Raw genomic sequence first — 21,724 nt, 5'->3', positions numbered from 1 at the left:
GTGTGTGTGTGTGTGTGTGTTTTAACACATTTAGCAATCATCATATAGCCACATAAAATTTCAAGGGATCATTATCTTGATAACAAAGCTATCTTGCATGTATGTCATTCTTATTGTTTAACATGAGAAGTGAAACATTTCATATTGGGAGTAAAAACTTTTATATCTCACAATCAAAATGAGTGTCTTGTATATATTGTGCAATGTCTGAAATGTGAAATTAAAGCACAACCTGCAGACTTTTTTAGTTGTATTTTTATTTGAAATGTTTAATATTTTTTATGAAACAAATTAAACTGATGTTCATTTTGATTCACGGGTTATTTCTTGAATTACTTTGAATATCTCCTATTTACTTTGGCCTTCAAACCCAATTTAGACCACTCTTTATTCCTGAGACACAAACATTATTTTATATAAAAATGTATTTTTAAAAAAGGTGACATCACCAATAAATGAAACATGATTTTTCAATGAGTCAATGCATATGGAAAATATTATAAAAAAACATTAGTTTATATTCCAAAATTACTTAATTAACTTTTTTAGAGAATAAAGTGTTTTTTTTTAATTAAGATATAATTGGCATATAAAATTGTATTAGTTTTAGTTGTACAATGTAGTGATGTGTACAACAATACAAATCAGGCTTTGTAGGTAAGCTCCAGCTTAGCTGAGAACAGATAGTGGAGGGCTGATACTTAAATTGCTTATTGATTGCAAAGATAGGAGGAAGTAGGGCTGGCAGCTGGTGAGTAACAAATGACCAAATCTTCCTGAAGGTCTCAGAGTAAAGATATTCAGTGGGAAGACAGGGAGAGAATCTTCTGTGTGTGTTTTTTTTTTTTTTTTTTTTTTTTTTTTTTCCATAGCTATCTGGCTCTCTGGTTTCCAGATCTTTCTGATTTATTTTTGTGCTCCCAAATTTCGCTTGTAGGGGACAAGTATTTGTCTTGCTTGGCCAACACATATTTCAATTTTTTGCTTACCTAACACTTTAATTTTCTTAGGGGAATAATTCTTTATGTGTCACAATTTTACTGTGACTCTCTGTCAAAGTTCCCCCACCTGGTCTCTTCCCCTCCTTTCTGTTTATCAAAATGGAGAAAATTCCTTCTTTTTCAGTCCATACTATGCATTTCCTTTTTGCCTTCTTAATGATTTTATTGCTTCAAACATTCCTTCTCTCTCTGGTATTATTACTACTATTTTAAGTTTGGACCCTTGAAAACAGACTCTAAAATGGTCATTTGTGTGCAGAAATTTTGATGGGGTTGGGGAGCTCTCAGCAAGGAATATCTGTGAATGAGTGAAGGGACAATGTTGGGAAGAAGAGGTTCAAATGAATGGCATGTCCAAAAGAGGCAGCAGCCAATCATATAGAGCACATGCGTCAAACACAAGGCCCGCGGGCCAAATCCGTCCCGCCAGGCCTTGCAATGTGGCCCGCACCGCGCTGTCATCACTGCACTCCGCTGCGTTTCCATCACAATGACAGTTTATGACTGTTCAGTAAACCATTCAGCCCGCGATTTAGACTGGATTTTAGATTTTGGCCCCTTCTCTGATTGAGTTCGACACCCCTAATATAGAGAGAGCTAGACTGTCCCTTCAGAATTGTCCCTAAGTGAAACAAAGGACCAAACAGTGGTTAGTATTAGTGTTAGTGTTAGTGTTAGTGTTAGTGTTAGTGTTAGTGATAGTGTTAGTGTTTGTTAGTGTTAGTGTTAGTGTTAGTGTTAGTGTTAGTGTTAGTGTTAGTGTTTGTTAGTGTTAGTGTTAGTGTTAGTGTTAGAGATAGGATTAAGTTAAGGCTGGGGGAGGGTGAGGGTTAAGGTTTAGGTCTGAGTGACCTCTGAATGAGGTGATATGGGGTCACACACTGTGAATGGGGCTTCCAGGAGCTGCCAGTCAGGTTAGACAATGACTATTCCTTGGGCATGAGGCTTTTTGAGAAGTTCTAAAGTGACAAAGACTCTCTCCTTGACCAAATGCCACTCTAGCTCCCAAATTCTTTTTTCAAATAGGCCCTAACTTTTCAGCCTCCATGTATGTTTCTGCATTGTTCACTTTTAGCAAAAATCCTGCTAAGTTTAACCATAATACTCCATCCTTGCTATCTGATAACTCTTTTTAATTATATATTTTTATTGATTTCAGAGAGGAAGGGAGAGGAAAAGAGAGAAATAAGCATCAATGATGAAAGAGAATCATTGACTAGCTGCCTCCTGCATGCCTCCACTGGGGATGGAGGCCACAACCCAGGCATGTGCCCTGACCTGGAATTAAACTATACCTCCCTTCATAGGTCAACGCTCAACCACCGAGTCACACCAATCAGTCACTATCTAATAACTCTTGATGTCTAATCAGGTTCCTTACCCTCCACCATCTTCCCAGGGGCTGTCTGATCTCCCTGGCCTACCTTTGATAAGAATACTGTTAGGCCAATTTAATTAGGATCCCTCCTTACCGCTGATGCTTCCTCTCATTGTCCCTCAATTGAGCCTCACTCTATTCAAGTCTTTGGTTATAAATTCTCACTTTTCCTTACTGTATTCAGGATTGAACCAGTTTTTCTATATCGAGGTCTGTTTTCCCCTACTGTAATTGTTTTTCTCAGTAAACTATGTTTTTAGCACTCTAACTACTTTCCAGATGGTGTGTGTGTGTGTATGTGTGTGTGTTGTGTGTGTGTGTCTGTGTGTGTGTGTTTCAACAACACTCATTTTGACTTCTCCAGTGACTGCCAGGCTATTGGTTGTCACAGATACTGGGTTTGCAGGGCTGCTGATTTTCAAACTACCACAGAGCTGCCAAGAAAGAACTAAGAATGGGCAAGTTAAAATGCCACAGGGCCCATTGTCCTTATCAAGATTCTGTTGTTTTCCTTAAATAAATGCTCCCTGGGTTGATACAAATCTTCAGTTAATTTCCAGAGTCCTGAAAATGTTAGAGCTATTTTTTTTTTTGCCCAGTGTTCTCATTATCTTTATGAAGGAGAACATTTCCAGAGGTTCTTATTCCATCGTTCTGGCAGGGCTTCTGCTTATTGATATCTTGGTGTTCAGATAATCATGCTATAAACATCTATTGGCATGAATGCATAATTTCTAAAACTTAGAATGAGAGCCCATCAGCTCTCCATGGTAGTGATTTCTCCAGGTTGCACTTTTCTTGTGATTTAAATGATAGGCAGGAGTGAAGACCATCCTTTAGAATAGGGGTGTTGAACTCAATCAGAGAAGGGGCCAAAATCTAAAATCCAGCCTAAATCGCGGGCCGAATGGTTTACTGAACAGTCATAAACTGTCATTGTGATGGAAACGCAGCGGAGTGCAGTGATGACAGCGCGGTGCGGGCCACATTGCAAGGCCTGGCAGGACGGATTTGGCCCGCAGGCCTTGTGTTTGACACATGTGCTTTAGAAGGAGTTCACTGATGTTAATGGCTTAGCCATGCACCTCTCATGAAACAGAAAGTGTAATACCTACTGATGGGTAAAAAAAACCTATCACATTACATCTCAATTTAAAAATTTGGATCATATATCCCAAAGCTTTCATTATTCAGACTCTCCAGAATAAATCTCCCACTTCATTAAATCTGTTTTTTTCTGGACAAGTGCAATTTATTATTCAAATCCCTTCCATGAAGGTCTTGAAGTGGAGAGATGCTCATGTGAGATAAACATCAAGATTCGACGTGTTGCTTGACATAATTTCAGTCTTTATTTAGACACTTCCATTCGCCTGGGTGGTATAGAAATGAGACATGGTTCTGCGTGTTGTGACTTTTTCGGCCTCTGCCTTACCCCTCAGTACATGCTTTTCCACAGTGTATTCCGCATTGAAACTCTCATTAGAGGAGACACTTCAGTAACATTTCCCACATGTGTTGACATTTTTGAGAAAAAAAAAATTTTGTTCTATTAGGGCCAATTCCACTTCAAGGTATTTGCTTAACGTGGTGTGGGTCTGGCCTTTGACGTGATGTTCCTGAATGATCTCTGATTGCTCGCTCAGGCATACTGTAGACACACAGTCTCGTTGAATCCTGTCCTATCTTTACCAAATCAAATCTGGAAAGTTCACTTGCAATTTAATGTACTGTTTTTGAGTCATCTTGACATTTTGACTTTATAAGTGTAAACTGAAAACTGGATTTACTGGAAATTTGTTTTTAAAAATAAAACAACATTTGCCAGATCCCTGATCTACAGATGCTTTATACAATTAGGCAATGCTGATGAGGTAATGCTGCTGAAAAAACATCTTTAAAAAGAAATTTATCTCTAATATTTCTAAGCCTATAAAAGAACATGACTATGTTCAACAGGAACAGAAAATTATACAAAGAACAGTGTAAATTAGCATAGAAACCAGTTTTCTAAAAGGGAGGCAGAGAACATAATCAAATGCTAAAAATGTAGCAATGTTTATCATTGTTGAAAGAACTAGAAGAACTTTTCTTTCTTTCAAAGGTATAAATATTGTAAAAAAGTAAACTTTTAGGTACAGTGAGCCCATATTTAAAAACCAATTTATATTATTTTTAAGTAATAGAACCATTGGATATTTCATAATAAATAACATTTTATTTTGTATAAACATTGAGAGCTGAAATTTTCCTGGAAGATAATTTGTATTAATGATTTAAATAGTCTATGATTAACTCTTGCTACTGAATGGGATCATGGTATGATATATTCTAACACTTCATTTTTACTAATCATTTAGTTATATCCATGCATCTTGGCATTTAGAGGTAAACAAAATGGCTAAATGGATATAAAGAGGAACTTTGAGTATGCTTACTTCATACATGTTAAGGTTCAGAAAATTTGACAGTTATAAAAATATTTTGGGGGGATGGGATCCCTGGAAATTTGAGGTTAGACTAGGTATTAACTATGAGGAGAGTATTATGAATTCTGTTAGGTGTAAAATGTTATTGTGATTATGTAAAAACAGGTGTTTATTTTCAGAGATGCATACTAAAACCTGCAGAGGTGAGCTATTCTAATTTCAGAGGCAAGCAAGGAGACAGCCAGAGTAGCAAAGTTGCTTCTGAGAGGAGTCCAAGGTGAGTGGTTCTAATGAGTTAGAATTGAACCAGCCACCAGAGGGTGGATCTCTTCAGTGAAGTTGAACCCTAACATCAGTTCCTGTTGGTCTCCTGGAACACATCCATGAACACTATGGTGTCCAGGCCAACTACATGTGGTTCAAGGACAAGCACACCAGTGCTGCCCTGAATGGTTCATTCTACAACTGAACACAGGCCTGGAGAAGGGTGTTAGACCATCCATCGAAAATACATGATCGGGCCCTGCCAGTGTGGCTCAGTAGTTGTGCATCAAGCTATGGACCAGGAGGTCATGGTTCAATTCCCAGTCAAGCCATATGCTCAGATTGCAGGCTTGATCCCCAGTGTGGGGCATGCAGGAAGCATCTGATCAATGACTATTTCTCATCATTGATGTCTCTCTCTTTCTCTCTCTCTCTCTCTCTCTCTTTATCAAATCAATAAAAATAAATTTTTTAAAGGAACTATATGATTGAACATGGATCAAGAATATGTGGTGCTGGGTGGAAATGATTAATGGATTAAGAAAAAGACTCATTGACACAGACAACAGTATAGTGATTACCAGAGGGGAAGGGGAGTGGTTGGTGGAGTATACAGAATAAAGAGGGGCTGAAACTGTTTTGGCTCAGTGGTTAGAGCAACGGCCTGTGGTCTGAAAGGTCCCAGGTTCGATTCCGGTCAAGGGCATGGACCTTGGTTGGGGGCACATCCCCAATAGGGGGTGTGCAAGAGGCGACTGATTAATGTATCTCTCTCATCAATGTTTCTAACTTTCTATTCCTCTCTCTTCCTTTCTATAAAAATTCAATAAAATATATATTTTTTTAAAAGAATAAAGAGGGGATAAATGGTGATGGAAGGAGACTTAATTTTGGGTGAACACACAATACAATATAAAGATGATGAACTATAGAGCTGTACACTTGAAACCTATAAATTTATTAACCAATATCACCCCAATAAATTCAATAAAAACATTTTTAAAAGAATCTTGTTGGAATCCATGGTGCTCCTGTCAGATGTGCTAAATACTGTTCAAAAGTGAATGTGACATTACTGGGAAATAGGATCAGACAGCTAAATTGTGGGTTCCCAGACTCCTTGTAATGCCAGGACTGTCTCAGCTGAAAAGGTATAGCGTACCCTCTCAGCATCTGGCAGGCTGCAGGACTTAAGGAACATGGGCTACTGACAGCAGCTCTGCGGTTAAAGCTAAAATTCCAGAATGGCTGCATATGAGCATTTCCAAACAAGTAGGGTGGTTTTGGTTGAAGGCCAAGTGGCATTTAAGTGCTTGGACCCAAGCCCAGAGAGACAGAAAAAGAAGTATGGCTTTAAGACTAAAAGAAAATAAGCAGATTTACCAAGTCAATGCCATTTTGCCACAATACACTTGCCACAGGTGGTTCTGATGGATTTGTAACTATTTAGGATCTGTTTAAAGAAAAACGACTGTACCAATTTCATCAATACCTCCCCAGCATCACATCACTTGCCTTCAGAAATGATGAAACTACACTTGCAATAGCACCATCATGCGTGGTGAAATGGCTGACAGGGAACATCCTGAAGATGGTAGCATTATTTGCCACGTGACAGGTGCAAAACCAAAGTCCAGCTACTCATCTGGTGAAAGTGGTTTCCCTCGGGAAAGACTTGTTTGGCCCCCTACAAACGCGTGCCTTCCCCCTATGTCATTGGGAATACGTTACTGTGCGGATTTCCCTGTTTTCTATCTCGCAAAAATCTGTTGTCTATGCCCTTTCATACTGCCTTTGTATAGTGAGAGGAGGTTTTGTGTCTGTTATTTACTCTGAAATACTTCAACAGAGGAAAATGGAAAGAAGAGAAGCAAATATGGAAAAATATTAACCGTTTTTAATACCTAGGTGATGGGTTCATGAGTGTTCATGATACCATTTTTTACTCTTCCATATATTTAAAAGTTTCCAAGAGAAACAGTATAAAAATGTCTCATAGCTAAAAAAGATGAAAAGTTTTGACAATTGAGATTTTACAACCAACAATGGAACACATGGACTAACAAAAAAAGGCAATTTCTATTACCATTAGCAGTTGTATTTTACACGTTTAAAGTCTTTAAAAATGTAAATTATAGTTAAATATTTAATTAATTGCTTGTTTTTAAAGAAATTGGATATAAGGAGTATAAGTACAAAAAATATATATTTCCAAAACTTTTCCTTTCTTTGTATTCCTTTATCCCATTTTTTCCTTCTTTCTACTTTGCCTTGTTACTTAGTATTTATAAAAGGGTTTCCAACCAAGATATCATAAATAAGAAGTAGATGAGAAAGTTATGGCCAAGAGGAAATGGAGTCAGCAATCAGGTTAGTGCTCAGAAAACAGTCTTTCACACTAAATTCTCACCAGCAAAGGGCCACAGCTACATCTCTCCATATTCTAATTGTAAAGTTAAAGGAAGGAATATGAACAGATATGTCATTCAAGTGCTCACAAAACAAAGTCAAATCTTTTATCCAGGAGCAGCTCAGTCATTTCCGATTCGAAGTTTATACTAAACAGGATCCTGTGTGATATAATAAACAAAACACTCATTACAGTATCCTAAGCAGTAGGCTCAGGATAATTAAAGCCTGGAGTATTATGGGAATTTAGTCAGTTGTTATCATAAAAAAAGAATTAGTAAAAATAAACCTACTGGGGCAAATGCTTTAATATCATTGAGGTAAGCAGCACCTCGGTGTGCTTCAGAGATTTTTGGAGTACCTTGAGCAAACCTTTGTAATCAGTTTCAAGAGCCCAAAAGGAGTTGATAAATGGTGAAAGAAGAGTTCTAGGACTAATATAAATTGTGTACATTAGCGGTCATGTATGGCTACGGATGTATTGTTTTGAGGACAGGGTTTGTACCTAGTATCAGAAGGCCCTTTGGAATCAGGGAAGATTGAGAACCACTGATTTGTAAAAACAAAGAGGCCTCATATCCATGATGAATACTTTTCTTAAAGTGGTTTTAAAACATGAATTTTGAAACTGTTCTCTCTGCCTACTTCTTAGAGTGAAAAAATTCTCTCTGCCCACTAAAGAGAGAAAATACATTCTCTACTAGTCAGCTCACCTGGGCAGCTTGACCTCCAGGTATGGAAGATGAAGTGCTGATTGAGGAATAATTGGTAGAGAAACCTATTCCATATATGATTGCAGCTAAGCCCAGGGGCTATTGCTGGGAAAGATAAGGATTTTATTAAAAATGATTCTGAATATATCCCAAATAAAATAAATTTAAAACTTTATATATAGTGTGGTGATAAGTTTAACATGAATATTTTTAAGTCAGGCGAACTCAAAAACTTAGCTTGAACATTACAAAAGAAAAGTTGAATAAATCATCCACAGACTGGCTTTGAGCAATGCACTTTCCTGGAGCAATATGCTAAGATAAATGGCTCACAAAATGGATTCCTCTGTAACTGAATGAGATAACTTGCTGAATGGGGTTGTTAACCATAAATAAATTACAGGCTTTTTTTTCTGGCAATTGTCAGGGTAGCAGTTTCTCAAGGTCTTGGCTAGATCATATGTATAAAAAGTATTATACATCTTGTATGTATATTTGTGAGTGTATACATAAGTATTTTACATATTGAGAAAAACATGTACATAAGTATATTATAAACATATTCATCTTAATGTATTTTTCTTTATGAAGTATATATTCAGTACTAATTTGTAAATATACACTTATAAACATACATATATAAATATACTGTCTATCTATTCATATATATGTAAATATATGTCTCAGAAAGATTGAATAACTTACTTGAGATCTTACATTGTAGGCAAATGGTGGAGCTAGTATTCAAAGGGTGGCATATCTCCATAGTGTACATTTTAGCCACTAAGCTAGACTTCGTCCATGTGCAATAACACAATTTTGCTATTTGCTTATAAAACTATTACTCTTCTGTTGCTTGTGTCTAGTAAAGGAGCAATGTATCTACTCCACTCAAAATATTATTCAATCATTAAAAACAATTAACATGAAAGAAAGACCATCCTGATTACTGGGAGATCAAGAGCATTGGTATAGTGAACGTTCTATTTAAGGTTCCACTATTGAGAGAAGTCTAGAGAAGCTAATATAATAGCTGGACATCTCCTTTTTAGCCAGCTACTCTCTAAGTGTAGGAAATATTGTTTCATTTGTACATAATTAAGAGATTTCAATTAAGTGGTTTATTAGTCTTCGCTTTCAAATCTCGCCAGCCAGCTTCACAACTGTTTACAGCAGAATTGACATAGCAATTTTACTCTAGGAATTTATCAGAATGAAATTATTTAGGGGAAGTAATAAAGCTATATTCATGAAGATAGATAGTGCATCTTTGTTTGTGATGGAATATAAGAAAACATGAGACAAAACTATCCCTGGGGCCTTATGGTAAGGGGGGTAAAGACAACTATGGAATTATACTGTTTTGTTAACTTCCCTTAATTTTGTAATTTGTGATTTTTATTTTTCAAATAAGTATTTTGAATATTTATAAGTTTCTGGATTGAGCATCCTATCTTAAGACTAGGTTGGACTTGCTGGCTTCATAATCCAGGAAAAACCAGTGAAGTTGTAGAGATAGAAGCGTTCCAATCCCACCTCTGCTGCTCATTGGAAGTCAGTTGGCTCATTTGAATATTGAATTGTTATAATTTCTCCAAACAAAGCAGCAGGACTAAATTTTCATACATTCTTTCTAGCTAAATGTCATGGTGTTAAGAATCAAATAGAACATCAGTGTCCCAGACAGGGAAGGACAGTGAAATGAGTACAGACACAGGATATCAGAATAATGATTAAGAAAAAAATGGAGCTTGTCCAATAGCCACATCTCCTGCTTCCTAGACAGTGAGGCGTGAGGACCAGGTGCCAGGAGCCCAGGGGAGGTGGAGGGTGCAATTGCCTCAGATCTCCTTCCCCAGGGCCATTCTGCTACTCCCTGCCAAGACCGGATCAAGGTTTGATGTTGGCTTCTGCCAGCACATTGACCTTTCCTCCTGGCACATATGAGCAATGGATCCAGCCTCTTTTCCTATAGGGTCTTGAGTAGCATCAAGTATCTGCATGGGCTTCCATTTTGTGTTTTAGCCATTTTAGCCACAATCTTCAAAAACCTGACAGAGTGCTCCAGGCTAGAATGATCTTCCTCCAAGTTTCCATGTTGATTATTTGATGCAATCTCACAATTTGAATAAAAAAACAAACAAACAAACAAACAAAACATAAAACTTTAGAAACGATCAGTCAATCCATCTAAAACTACTGAATCTTAAAATGAAGTGTCTCCAGATATTCTTAAAAGTATGATTTGGGGTAAAGAATAAGAGTGCACAAGTTAGAGACCCAGCTGGACACAAACATCTGCCTCCACAGGTTAATGGAAGAAGAGTTTAAAGGATATTTAGAACCAATGAGGTGGCAAAAGACCCATGGACGAGCCTCAGCAGGAAGCTGTTGCCACCTCTAGAGCAGTGGATAGCTTTCAGGCTGAGTGTGAATTAGGCTGAAAGGCAGACAGAGCTGTCCCTCAAAGAGGCCAAAGAGCACCCTAAGGTATTTCATCCATAATAGCAACTAGAGGCCCGGTGCATGAATTTGTGCAACCTGGCCTGCAGGATTGGGCTGAAACTGGCTTTTTGACATCCCCTGAGGGGTTCCGGATTGGGAGAGGGCACAGGCCAGGCCAAGGGACCCCACCAGTGCACGATTGGGGCTGGAAAGGGATGCAGGAGGTTGGCCAGCCACTGACAAACCATGAGAGGGCTCCAGGGCATGTCTGGCCCATCTCACTCAGTCCCAATTGACTGGACCCCAGCAGCAAGCTAACCTAGAGGTTGACTGTTTGCCCCCTGGTGGTCATTGCACGTTATAGCGAGTGGGTGAGCAGCCTTAGCATATTATTAGCATATTACACTTTGATTGGCTGAATGGTTGACTGGACACTTAGCATATTAGACTTTTATAATATAGGATGAGGATCCTCTATTATCTCTTTGCACTGAGGAAGAAACGGTGAATCTGAGTTTCTGTCTGATTCCTGAGTTTGAAAATCCCTTTCACCACATTTGCCTATAATCAGTAAGTTTTGGGTTAGAATGAAAATTCTATTTCTCTGTCCTTGGTCCTGTTGATGAGAAAGAGAGAGGGAAGATCTCAATATTTTTATGGGCTTTTGTTGTCCTTATCTGACCTGTTAGCATCAACAATGGTGATAACAACAAGTATAGTAAACCACCAGTTCTTAACAAAAAAATAAGTTAAATGAAGATCAGATGATTAAACTTTCAATCCCAATTTGTAATTAACCCCAGAGAATCTTAGAGATTTGTTCTGGCAGAATGAACAAATGATAGTTCTTATAAACAGCCCTTTACTGAGAAGCCTTAAGCTGGAAAGTAAGTTTTGTTAAAGATGTGTGAAAAATATTGAAAGATATGTCAAAGTTGAGGAAAAGCAGATTATACAGTAAATTCACATTTGTATTTTTGTATTTACTGAATTTCATAGTAAAGTATTTAGTATAAGTTCAACTACATATTTTTTCTTATGCTTATTTTTCTGGAAGCATCCATAATGGATCTGGTTAAAGGATCTCTGGTTTGCATCCTTTTCTTTGAATAAAAATAGAAGAAAAAAAACAACATATTTGTGGATTAACTCTTTGAACCTGCAGATGGTGCTATGATTCCATTTTAAAATTCAATTTTGCTTTCCACCATATATTCATAGGAAAACTACAGACCTTTGTTTTCTTCTCATCTTGAGGTAAAAAAAACCACCAAGTAACTCTTTTTATTTTTGTGTTTTATTATTATAATGGGAGAAACTGTCCTTATCATTAGAAAAATCTTCAATAGTTACTTTTTGTTAAAGCTAAATACTTCCTTTGATGAAATAACCATCACTTTTCTATTCTTTTTCTTTCAGAATTTTCTACTTATCACTCAACATCAGTTTCTCTGTAACTCACAATCAACTTACTTTGCTGTTGATGTTATTAAATAACATTGCTTTACTAAGAACTGAGTGACAAAGATCTAAGGATAAAAAATTCCATATGAGAATCATTTCAACCTCTTGTTTGTAATAATCAGGTAAAAATGATTTCCTGGTATTAAGCCACAGGAACTCTGGTTTAAGTCAGAGCTGTCAACTGGGAAACAAATTTCCAGCCATTTTGAAGTTTAATTCATTTAATTTTTCTTGTAACTGGATTAGAAAGTATGATTAGCATAGCAGGATATTCTTTTACTGAATCAGTCTGACTTTGAACAAACCAAATAGATACTAAAATCTTAAAATACAAGAAAGAACATGGCTTTAGAGTCATTCTCTCTTGATAAATTTAAGAACAAAACTGTAAAAGAATATGTGCACTGGTAGTTTTAAAAAATATAAGGAAAGAAGTTCATATGGCTGTATTTTTTTTTTACCTTGAACTATGGTTAAATGTAAGCCAAACTACCATGAATTAAAAACCCACAGATAGAAATTAAGTATGTATCAAAGCACAGTACTCTCTCCATGCTTTCTAACTTGTTCTTTGAGACCATCTTCAAATGATTGGGTTAGAGATGTTCAAAAGCTAGTGTGGGTGTGGGTGTGTGTTGGAGAATGGGAGAGAAACACAGTAATTGTATGCAGTGCAAAGATTTATAAAAATGATGAGTAAAAATTTTGAAAAAGAAGAAAAATTGAATTCCTTGAGGTAGACAGTCTGATAATTTAGTTTTTAAGTAATTTGAGATTATGTCTGTGAAAGCGCACTGGAAATGATGACATTCTATAGAAATGTCACATAGCAGTGTTACTACCATCTTCTACTACAGAGTGTGTATTACCCTAGCCTGGGGTCTTTCTGAAACTTTTATACTGGGATTAACATAAAGTTTCAACATAAAGAAATTATTACAATGGAAAAATAAAAAAGAATTAGCTTTAGATGCTTTAAAAATTAGGATATCAAGAAAGAATATATGAATTAGGATCTACACAAATAGCATAAAAATAAAATAAAGGCTTTAGAAGAATTGATGCCTTGTAATAAAATAAAATTATACATTTGTAAGCAAAATAACCATAAGTGTTTATTGCTTTTTAAACCTATTCCTGCACATGAAATCCTTTTTTTTCTGGAAGAACCTCAATGTCCTTGACTATAATGCAAATTCACTTGCTTACATCATTACTGCTAATTAAAGATTACACTATTTTACATTAAACTTAATAGCTGTTTTTGTTTAAAGGAAAGTAAATTTCCTCTCTTTTACGTCATGAAGATGCTCACTATATATTTATATAAATCAGAAATTAGATAAGAATTTCAAGCTCTATTCATCCTGTGGGAGAGCTGCTGTGACGTCTTTCAGAGTCTTGTGATGGCTCAGCCCTGAGTACAAGGCCTATAAAATGATGGGCTTTGAACTGCTGGTCAAGGTAGAGTGTAAGCAGCTGCTGGCAATAACCCTTAGCCAGAACAAGGTCTGATTCAACTCTAACTGGTGGAGCCTTTCTTGGATTCACGGGACTTCAACACCTGAGACAGCTCCAACCTTCTGTGGAACAGAAGGCTCTCCAAGAACCCTCCTAGGCAAGGTTAGTGACAATGACAGCTTTCTTCTTTTGATCCCTCTCTGCAGTTGGGACTTTCTCAGGGTAGATTGAATTTTTTTTCTCTCTAGAAAATTTTTTTACAGTGTTCTTTCCTTACAACAACAAAAAGAGGAATTTCTCAGTCACCTGGGAAGGATAGAAATGGCTCAATTTATCACGCATGCATGAATTTTCTGAATTCTTTTGTTTAAAAGATGGTTTTCCTGCTTGCCATTTTATTCGATACTGTTTTTAAAAATAATGTATACAAGCAGTGTTTTCTTTTTTGTTTGTATATACATTTTTGACTGAAGGGCTCAGTGGGTACATTTGTTCTTGAAGTTTCAAACTTATTTTGTAAGTTCTGTTCTTTCTCTGTCATATGTTGGTTATGTGAATCTAGGAAGCATTTATCTTCCTTTTTATTTTAAATTGAAATTCTGTGATTTTTATAGAGAGCAAGAGAACAGATCATGAGTCTTAAGTTTCTATCTAGAAACCATTTGGACATAAATTGTGAAAGTGGATTACATGTTAAAATCACACATTGTTTTTAATTTTTTTTTTCCCTGTAGAAAAAAATAGGTCAATAGTGATATGTGGTTTAAAAAAATTTTTTTTGGGGGAGGAGGTATCAATTTTCACCAGTAATTGTGTTAAGTTGTTCAAACTCAGGCTTAAGGAAGTATGTTACCAGTACTGTTATATATACACATTTATATGTACATGTTCATTATAAAATGTAAAATAATTTAGTTTTATATTAATCAGATGCAGAATCTTAAAGTAGGAAAAATAATCATCTTTTTGCAGTTGTTAGAAATGATACTAAAATTTGATACTATCACTTTGTAATAGAAGATAGCCCCTGAGGCTATTTCCAGCAGGATGAGAGTAAGCCAATCAATAAATATATACTTGGGTCAACTATGAAAGCTTGGAAGTAGTTCAAAAGGATCCTAATTTTTATCCAAGCGCCCGTCACCAAGAGAAATCCTCTTCATTTAAAAAGCAATACTATTACAGTTTAACTGTTTCTATAAGATGAAAATGACTTTTTTCCAAACTCTGTGCAAGAGTCTTCAGTATTTGCTGGACATTCACAATCACGAGCAGGTGAGGTCCGTGGATGGGAAGTCTGATGTGACTCTCTCTTTCGAGGTGCAGAGATGGAATCCAGAAGGACACCCCAGCTCATCCTGCTCCTGCTCCTTTCTAGCACGCTCTTCTCTCAAACATTGGCGTGGCCTCTTTTCGGAGCACCTTCTGCTCTGAGGTAAGTTTTTTTTTGTTTTTTTTTTTTCCAATTCAGACAGTTGGACATTCCTTCATCTAAACCAGGACTTTCTACCTGGGGTTTTGGACAGCTCAAACTCTCAAAAATTACATGTTATTTATTTAAATACTAAATATCTGGTTGATGAATTAAGCAAGTTTTTTTCAACACCAGGTGCCCATGATTAGCCTGGGCCCCAGCATCACTCTCAGGGCATGAGAGACAGCGTCACTGTCTAGTGTTATGGATAGGATAGTTCACATCTCCAAACAAGGAGGAAGGAGAATTTGACTTTCCATTCATTCAAAAGCAGTTTTAGATGAGGAACGAGCTTTCATACAGCATCTCAGTTCAGATCAGTATCTGATGGAAAAATAGAACTTTTGTTGCATGCCTCATTTTCATTCATTTTTAAGATCAATCAGCAAATAATCATAAGTTTTTAGTAGTTGATTATAAAAATACATATAGAATCATGTTGGAGAAAGCTCTATCAATGCAGAATTCATTTGCTAATATTAAGAATTGTGAATAATTGATCTACTGAGATACTCTTGCCCCATGAGTAACTTAGTATATGTGGTTTTGGTTTTTAAAAATTCTTAGTGTTTACTGTTCTCTTTGTGTGGTATTTTATATTTTAAGTTCATAGATTATAATATAGCTCATTTAAAGCTCTATCTGAAATAAAATAAATGTATGTTTAAAGAAATAAATGGTCAATTAAAACTACATTAGTTTAAACTTTCCTTTAGTCCTATACCTAAGAGCCCTATAAATGGGCACTAACTACTATTCTTCACAAGTTCTGCTTAAAGCCTCTGTTGCTTTGATAACTAAATGGAATGATTCTGACTGAATGGTTATAGCATCACAGATGAACAATCACGAGAACGCCGGTGTTTTGCATTGATTACTAGGCTTCATTCTCAAAGAGAATGTTACTGACTACCAGCTACCACATCACCAAAAGATACACAAGTGCCCAGGAACCAACATATTCCTTAGAGGCTTCCCCTAACAGAGAAAACATACAAACAGAGAATTTTAATAGTGTGCTGGTGTTCAAAATGTGTATGCATTTATGAAATGTAGTAATATTCCGTGTATAGGTATGACTATCCTTAGTCTTTCAGTGAAGCACTGTACAGCCTTTACAGAAATACATAAGGTTAGAAACCAAAGGCCCCACAGAATTAATGAAATTTGAATAAGAATTCAGAGACGTAGAGATTCTTTGAGTTTCTTCAATACAGAGAAAAGTTTCTTCAATACAAAAACATCAATAAGCATACAATTTGCTCACCATTTTCATACTGAATATTAAATGTTTTCAAAGTGCTTATGAAATTTATGCTTATGAACTTTGCAACCTGAAGATATTACCAAGGAAGTATACTTTGCTTAATGTCCTGATGGGATGGAACTGAGTAGCTATCACACCTGATGCATACAGCTTATAAAAGTGGGATGGTATCTATTTTATGGGATAAATAAAATGTTATTATTTACACTCTCATAAACCATTGAATCCTTAAATCAGATATACTATACATATTTTGTAAATAGGCAATGCTTCACAAGATTTTGGGTATCTTATTTAAAATAATTTATAAGCATAAGCACAAACTTCTGATAAAATAATGTATTATATTTCTCCCCTGATAGGTTGGGTGACAGAATATCCTATGAAGGAGAAGATGAACCTGACCAAGCTTCATTAAAAGTAGACACTGACATCTTGCAAAATGCCTTAGCTGAAAATGGCACACCCTATTATGATGCATCTAGGTGAGTTCACTTTTACAAAGTAGTCTTTCAGAAAAGACATTTTGAATTATAAGTGCTTTTTATTTTTGTGTCTCCATGAAGCCATTTCTGCAGGGCAACAATGCATGTTTCCTCATGCCAGGGCTTCCTCCAGCTGCATTTATGTACATGACTTGCATGCAGAGCCTGTAACATGGAACAAGCCAGGGTGAACTAATCATCACTTGCATTTTGTTGCACAAAATGCCAACATCAGATATTGCACCAATTTTAGGAAAACTTTCCCATTTAAGATTTCAGGATAGATAAATTTCTAAGGCAAAAGTTTCGTGTCCTGCCGAAACCAGTTTGGCTCAATGGATAGAGCATCGGCTTGGGGACCTACAGGTCCCAGGTTCGATTCCGGTCAAGGGCATGTACCTTGTTTGTGGGCACATCCCCGGTACGGGTTGTGCAGGAGGCAGCTGATCGATGACTCTCTCTCATCGATGTTTCTAACTCTCTATCTCTCTCCCTTCCTCTCTGTACAAAATTAATAAAATATATTTTTAAAAAAAGTTTCGTGTCCACAGAAAGAAAAGATGTCTAATAATAAAATCTACATTCACAGAGACATTTGTCAAGAGCAGCATTGAAGTATAGACAGTAGAGATCTCTACTGAGGACAAAGAAAAAACATTTTCTCATTTGAACAGAAAAGTTGGTTGATAAACCCTAAGCTCCTCTCTTTTAAAGGATTTTGTTTCCAATACTGGCAGAAGAAATAGCAAAAGACATAATATGGGTAATAATCAAGATTGTTTCCCCTTATGTCTGTCATTATTAAGGGTAGGAGAAATAAAGCACCATAAATAAGTGGAAACTAATTCAAATGTTATATTTTTCCTACCGATATTTCTTAGAGAAGAATTTGCTTTATAGATTCTATCAGGGAATATTATTTAATGTTGATATATACTTCTACAAAAGCTAATTTCTTTGCTTTTCAAAACTTGAGGGTGAAAAAAATATGGGTTAGTAGGAAGCTAGAAAATCTAATTCAATTATTAGAAAATCTCCTTTTGGACTTAAGTTTTTATAAGGAGCTTTCATAAGTTTATTAATTTCTTTCTTATTGATTGAGCCAAAATAATATTTTAGAAAAATCATTTTTAAAATAATGATTATCCTTTCTTGTTTTAGGAATACCAGACATGCTGATGGAGTTTTCACCAGTGACTATAGCAAACTCTTGGGTCAACTTTCTGCCAAAAAATACCTTGAGTCTCTTGTTGGAAAACGCTTTGGGTAAAAATAAATTATTATTATTTTATCAAACACATTATGATCTTTAATCTGAGGATTATATTTGCACTGTTAATAATCTGCTAGTTTTGTTGCACATTTATAAATTTGATCGTATTTAATTTAATTAAAAAATAATTTATATTCTTCAATAAAATATACCAGTCCCATGGATTAAGGAAATAAGGCTTACTAATAAAATTCTCACTGGCTCTAGACACACTTATTTTCCTTTAGGAGCAAACATTTGTAAATCTTCAATCAAATTGAAGTAGACACAGTAAAAAATAAATAAGACATGGTATAAATTGAAGCAAATGTTAAGGTTAATCATAATAGTTTTTTTTTTTTAACTTCCTGCTCAAACCATGCATTGGAAGATTCTTTCTTTAAATGACCAATAGTTGAATATTTAGATGGCACTATTCAGGTGACATAGCTCCTCACGAAGCATTAATTTATAAATAACTTTTTTCTCCCAGTGGCAGAAAACAAACTTTAAACATCCCCCTATGATTTGACAGAACATTTGCCCACTTGGTACGTACTACTGAACGTATCTTAAGACACTCCCAGTAAGTGCCAACATATATTGGATTAGTTCTCACTCTCTCATCCTTAGGCTTAGGGGTATTTTTTTCCTATGTATTTTTTTGGTCATAGAAAATGAGTTGGGCATTAGAATTCATTTTTATTTGACACCAAGAAAAATTGGAACTGTGGTATATTTATAATTTCTTGCTAAAAATCCTTGATTCTATCTCCATCACATCGCTTAGCAATGACATCTCAGAAGGCCAGGGGCCAATCAAACGGCATTCGGATGCGGTCTTCACTGACAACTATACGCGCCTTCGGAAACAAATGGCTGTGAAGAAATACTTGAACTCAATCCTGAATGGGAAGAGGAGGTAAAGAAATTCAACTTGCTAAAACAAGAACTTGTCAAGGACTTTTAGAAAGAAGCTACAGAGGGAACCTCCCTATTCCTCTATCTCAGTATCTATCCTCTGAAGCAGTAATTCTCAACCTTGGCTGCCATCAGGCAACTCTGGACAGAGCCCTACCCAAACTCACTGCCAGGAATGAGTGCCTTTACGGATATGGCTCTAGACATACGGGTCTCTTCAGAGCCCCCTGGTTGATTCTATTGTGTCTCCAGGTTTAAAACTGAGGACTATAGAGGCATCTTCTTTGAATCTGGAAGCAAGTTTTAACAAAATAGCTGGTTTTTAACCATGGAAAGCACAGTCCACTAGCAATTTGGTGTCACATGGAACTCCCTGAATGAGAACTTCAATTCCCTTATTTTACCAATTATATCTGAGTTATTTTGTTTTCTGAGATTCAGTAAAGCCCGAGTCGGTCTGGGGTGTGTAGACATTGGAGCACAATAAATCGGAAGTGGGGTGCTCTCTTTTTATTCCAATTATTTTTGGTTAGAATGTGAGTATAATTAAGGATGACCCTGAATGGGTGAGGCCATACAAGATGACTTTCTTTGCTCACCAGATTGTAATTGTGTAGGAATGATTTTAGACACCTTAAAATAAAAAATTTAAAAAATCATTCACAGGTAAGAACTAAACTGAAAAATAATTACTTCGCTCCCAGAGCACTTTACAGGGCCCAGAGAATAGCATAGGTTCCACTGTATCATTTGTTTAGATGCTTTCTTCTCTAAGAGCCTTACCATGCACAATTTTCTCTTTCTGCTCTACAGCACTGAGGGGGAATACCCTGACATTTTTGAAGAGCTAGAAAAATGATGAAAAGGGTCCTTGAGGAAAGCTGGTGGAAACGACCCAATGGTGCGTATATCTGTGGATTCTTATCATATTTTTATAGCAATCACCCAGCTATTTCAGTAGGTAAGAGCCCCTTGGTAAGAGACATCCTAGACTTGTTCACAGTGAGACCTCCTATAAGAATGACACTCCTATCAGAGGCGAACCATGGGCCAGTAGTCAGCTTAAAAGGATTCCTGCAGGTTCTGATTACATAACGGAGAAAAATCACAATTAGTAGACAGTTTTGTATTTCCTAGTTTACCCAGACATATCCCTACCCTCTATCAAGATTTAAAACAGCAGAGACTGACTCACACTAATGAGGAAAACTGGTGTTCTTATCAAGCATCCAGCCAGGCTGCTGTTATTAATTTAGGGTTTCATTTCACGATTGACTGCTAGTATCTTATTCAATTTAAGTGCAGGGAAATGCCCCCAAATTACAACAGGTTTGTTATTATGAAAATACAATGCACTTTGGGTCTCATTGTATTCCTTGAAACATAGCAAGCTTCAGGCAGCAAAAGTCAAGTTCTGCTTTTTTTTAATCTATAAAGTAAGTGTATTATGACTCCAGTAGTATTCACTGTAAAATAATTTTTGAGTAGAGAAAACACAAATAGGTTTTTTCTTTGTTATATAATAAGTTTTTAACACAATTACTTTTATATGTACATAGATACAAGGCTAATATTTTTGCCTGAGTACATTAATGCTTATATTAGCTCATAAAACAAATTTACAATATTTGGCAAGTGCTTAAAGAAATTTTACATCATCATCACTTGAGATTAACAAATTTTTCTCTAAAGGCTGTGGAGTATATATTTTTGGTTTTGTAATCTATATAGTTTCTTTCAAATATATGCCTGCTACTGTAGCAGAAAATTGTCCATAGATAATATGTAAAATAAATGGGAGCAGCTGTGTTACAATAAAACTTTATTTCTAAAACATGAAGGTAGGCTAGACTCCAACCCTGAAGGGGTCAAGGAGACTAAAATAGACCTAAGATTAGAAAGAGTATAACTCATTGTCTTACCTCAGTCCTGGTTTCTATGAGAGTCCTCAGTAGTGCGGGGTGTGTGCGAAGACACCTGCACAATTGGTGACTTGTGTCCACTGATTACCCTTCACTTCTAAGGGACATGCCTGGTCAGTGTGTGTGGCACATGCCCATTCATGGTCATAAATGTGTAGTTCAGAGAAATGAGTCCCTTTGCTCAAAAAAGAAAGATAATCCCATGTGGCTTCTTGAAAAGCTGTTTATAAGAAGAAGGCCTCTCCATGACATTATACAGCACAGCAGACATTAAACACAGAAGAGGGCTAATCACTGTGTCTTTTGTAAAATGTAAGATTATGTATGATATTATATCTTCCATTCTTTATTTTAATATGTAGTTTTGGACAAATTTTTTTTCACAAGCAATCTTGTGGGTCAGCCATTTGTGAAAATTATAAATTATCGGTTGACCAGAGAGCCCCTTCCCATCCCTGTGCCATTTCTAACCATCAGTCCTTTGGAAGATGTGCTCCTGATTTCCCACAACATGATCCCATCACAGACTATTGACAAGGGGCAAAGAGAAAGACATGTTTATGGAATGAGAGGATAAGGGAATGAAATTAAAATGCTGTCAATGAAAATACTTTTATGCTAACATACCAATTGTTTCTTTTTTAGATTCTTGAAGAAAAATCATAGATGTAATTACATTTTGAGCTCTACATAAGTAGTAATTCAAGAAAACATCTTCAATATTGAGACCAAATAAAATACTGTGTTGTGATTGTTGTGATTTATTTTAAGCTAATGTAAAAGCTGTGTTGTTTACATTGCAAATGTTATTTATGAGTTCTTAAATTTGTCTTTAACTC

General features: G+C 36.1%; 1 protein-coding gene and 1 pseudogene across 2 annotated transcripts; both read left to right on the top strand.

Moving 5' to 3' along the window:
* The first annotated feature begins 3,767 nt into the window (after positions 1–3,767).
* On the top strand, positions 3,768–6,908 carry LOC118705448 (annotated as a pseudogene).
* A 6,574-nt stretch (positions 6,909–13,482) lies between these two features.
* On the top strand, positions 13,483–19,850 carry LOC118705571 (vasoactive intestinal peptide). 2 transcript variants are annotated; one of them, XM_036414434.2, is made up of 6 exons: positions 13,483–13,726; positions 14,891–14,999; positions 16,668–16,790; positions 17,952–18,056; positions 18,833–18,964; positions 19,777–19,850. In XM_036414434.2, exons 2-6 carry the CDS (start codon positions 14,893–14,895, stop codon positions 19,820–19,822), a joined length of 513 nt encoding a protein of 170 aa, XP_036270327.1. In that variant the 5' UTR covers positions 13,483–13,726; positions 14,891–14,892; the 3' UTR covers positions 19,823–19,850. The 2 variants fall into 2 exon arrangements, with proteins under 2 accessions (XP_036270327.1, XP_036270326.1); XM_036414433.2 differs by having other exon boundaries at positions 14,885–14,999.
* Positions 19,851–21,724: the final 1,874 nt, after the last annotated feature.

Source organism: Pipistrellus kuhlii, unplaced genomic scaffold (assembly GCF_014108245.1).
Source record: "Pipistrellus kuhlii isolate mPipKuh1 unplaced genomic scaffold, mPipKuh1.p scaffold_m20_p_5, whole genome shotgun sequence".
Taxonomy (NCBI): domain Eukaryota; kingdom Metazoa; phylum Chordata; class Mammalia; order Chiroptera; family Vespertilionidae; genus Pipistrellus; species Pipistrellus kuhlii.
This window is presented reverse-complemented; position numbering and strand designations above follow the sequence as displayed.

Excerpts from the sequence above, each read along its gene's own strand:
- LOC118705571 (XM_036414434.2), top strand. The coding sequence starts at position 14,893 with ATGGAATCCAGAAGGACACCCCAGCTCATCCTGCTCCTGCTCCTTTCT. Across the intron at positions 18,057-18,832 it reads CTTGTTGGAAAACGCTTTGG|CAATGACATCTCAGAAGGCC; the intron begins GTAAAAATAAAT and ends CACATCGCTTAG. Across the intron at positions 18,965-19,776 it reads ATCCTGAATGGGAAGAGGAG|CACTGAGGGGGAATACCCTG; the intron begins GTAAAGAAATTC and ends TCTGCTCTACAG.